General features: G+C 46.8%; 1 protein-coding gene across 1 annotated transcript in view; it reads left to right on the top strand.

Moving 5' to 3' along the window:
* The first annotated feature begins 20 nt into the window (after positions 1-20).
* The window catches only part of LOC112091330, a 4,976-nt gene continuing 2,916 nt past the window's right edge, over positions 21-2,080 (top strand). Inside the window, exons 1-3 of the mRNA XM_024164687.1 lie at positions 21-261; positions 475-913; positions 1,151-2,057. Of these exons, the coding sequence (XP_024020455.1) occupies positions 21-261; positions 475-913; positions 1,151-2,057 (1,587 nt within the window). The remainder of the gene's footprint in view (positions 262-474; positions 914-1,150; positions 2,058-2,080) is intronic.

The following is a 2,080-nucleotide window of genomic DNA, read 5'->3' as shown; positions in this document are numbered from 1 at the left end:
AAGAAGGGCCACCACAGTACATGCCACCATACCAGCCACAACAGATGTCATACCTTCCTGCGCCGACTTATCAGCCGCCTCAGTATACACAGTTCCGGCCTCAAGCGTCGAGACCGGCACAATCGCCTCCACCACAACAGTATAGGCCTCCGGCTCAGCGGCCTAATGTTGGTGACAGAGGAAAGGGAAAAGTACAGGGACAAGCTTATACCCTGGCAGGAGGCAGTTTGGGAGGTCAGACCAGCAACGCGGTGGTTGAGGGTATGATTCTAATCTCTCATTCTTTTGCTCACGTGTTGTTTGATACAGGTGCCACACACTCGTCTATATTGAGTTCTTTTGTTCAGACTTTGAAACTGAAGAGTGAGAATTTAGAAGTCCCGATGACTTTGAACTCCCCACTGGGATGTGTGGAGGTGATGAGTGTGTGCAAATCGTGTGAAATCACGATTGGTAGTGAGCGATTGAGAGCAGATTTGATTATCCTTCTGAGGAACCTGTTTGATGTGGTACTCGGAACGGATTGGCTGTCGAGGCACGGTGCAATTATTGATTGCTACCGTAGGAAAGTGACCTTGGTGACGGATTCCGGAGCAGTAATTTCTTATCAGGCAGAGATGACCCCAGTCCTTAGGGAACGACTGTTGAAGTACAGCATTGGGGGACGAAAGAATCTAGCCTGTTTCTCTTCCCTTCTTGCCTTAAGAGGTGAACTAGAAGTAATTGGAGATAGTGTGAGAATCCCTGTAGTGGATGAGTTTACAGATGTATTTCCTTATGAGCTACCTGGTTTACCGCCAGATCAGGAGATTGAATTCTGTATTGACTTGGTCCCGGGAACGGCACCTATTTCCATCCCTCCATACCGGATGGCTCCGGCGGAGATGAAAGAATTAAGAACGCAACTTGAGGAGTTGGCAGGAAAAGGATATATCTAGAATAGTACTTCTCCTTGGGGTGCACCGGTGCTATTTGTGAAAAAGCACGACGGATCTCTATGGTTATGCATTGACTACCGTCAATTGAACAGGGTAACTGTGAAGAATAAATACCCATTGCCGAGGATCGATGAGTTATTCGATCAGTTGGGTGGATCACAGTTTTACTCTAAGATTGACTTGAGGTCCAGGTACCACTAATTGAAAATCAGGGAAGAGGATATTCCGAAGACTGCTTTTCAGACTCGATATGGACACTTCGAGTTCCTGGTGATGTCATTTGGGTTGACAAATGCCCCTGCTGCATTCATGGATTTGATGAACCGTGTTTTTCGGCCGTACTTGGATCGGTTCGTCATTGTGTTCATTGATGAGATCTTGGTGTATTCGAAGGCTTGGGAAGAACATGAACAGCATTTGAGGATTGTTCTTCAGACTCTTCGTGAACACCAGTTGTATGCGAAGAAGGAGAAGTGTGACTTCTGGCTGACAGAGGTGAAGTTCCTTGGCCATGTAATTTTAGGACAAGGAATTTCTGTGGACCCATCCAAGATTGAGACTGTGTTACAGTGGGAAAGGCCGAAGAATGTGGCAGAGATTCGAAGCTTTCTTGGACTCGCAGGGTATTACCGGCGTTTTGTAAAGGATTTCTCGAGTATCACTGCACCGATGACTCGGTTAACCGAGAAAGAAGTCAGATTCGAGTGGGATGCTGAATGTGAACATACCTTTCAGGAATTGAAGGTAAGGTTGACAAGTGCACCGATTCTGACAATTCCTAATACCGAGGAGCCATACGAGGTGTACTCTGACGCCTCGGGGGTTGGGCTTGGTTGTGTCTTGATGCAAGGCAGACACGTAGTAGCTTACGCATCTCGCCAACTGAGACCACATGAGCGGAACTACCCCATGCATGACTTGGAGTTAGCAACGGTAATATTTGCTCTGAAGATATGGAGATGTTATCTCTACGGAGCAAGGTTTCAGGTCTTCTCTGATCATAAGAGCCTGAAGTACTTGTTTACTCAGAAAGATCTGAACCTCAGACAGAGGAGATGGGTAGAGTACATGGAAGATTATGACTTCACTCTGCAGTATCATCCTGGAAAAGCTAATGTGGTGGCTGATGCCCTTAGCAGGAA

Source organism: Morus notabilis, unplaced genomic scaffold, assembly GCF_000414095.1.
Source record: "Morus notabilis unplaced genomic scaffold, ASM41409v2 Scaffold27, whole genome shotgun sequence".
In the NCBI taxonomy this organism is placed as follows: Eukaryota; Viridiplantae; Streptophyta; class Magnoliopsida; order Rosales; family Moraceae; genus Morus; species Morus notabilis.
The sequence above is the reverse complement of the archived record's forward strand: the minus strand, read 5'-3'. Positions and strand labels throughout refer to the sequence as shown.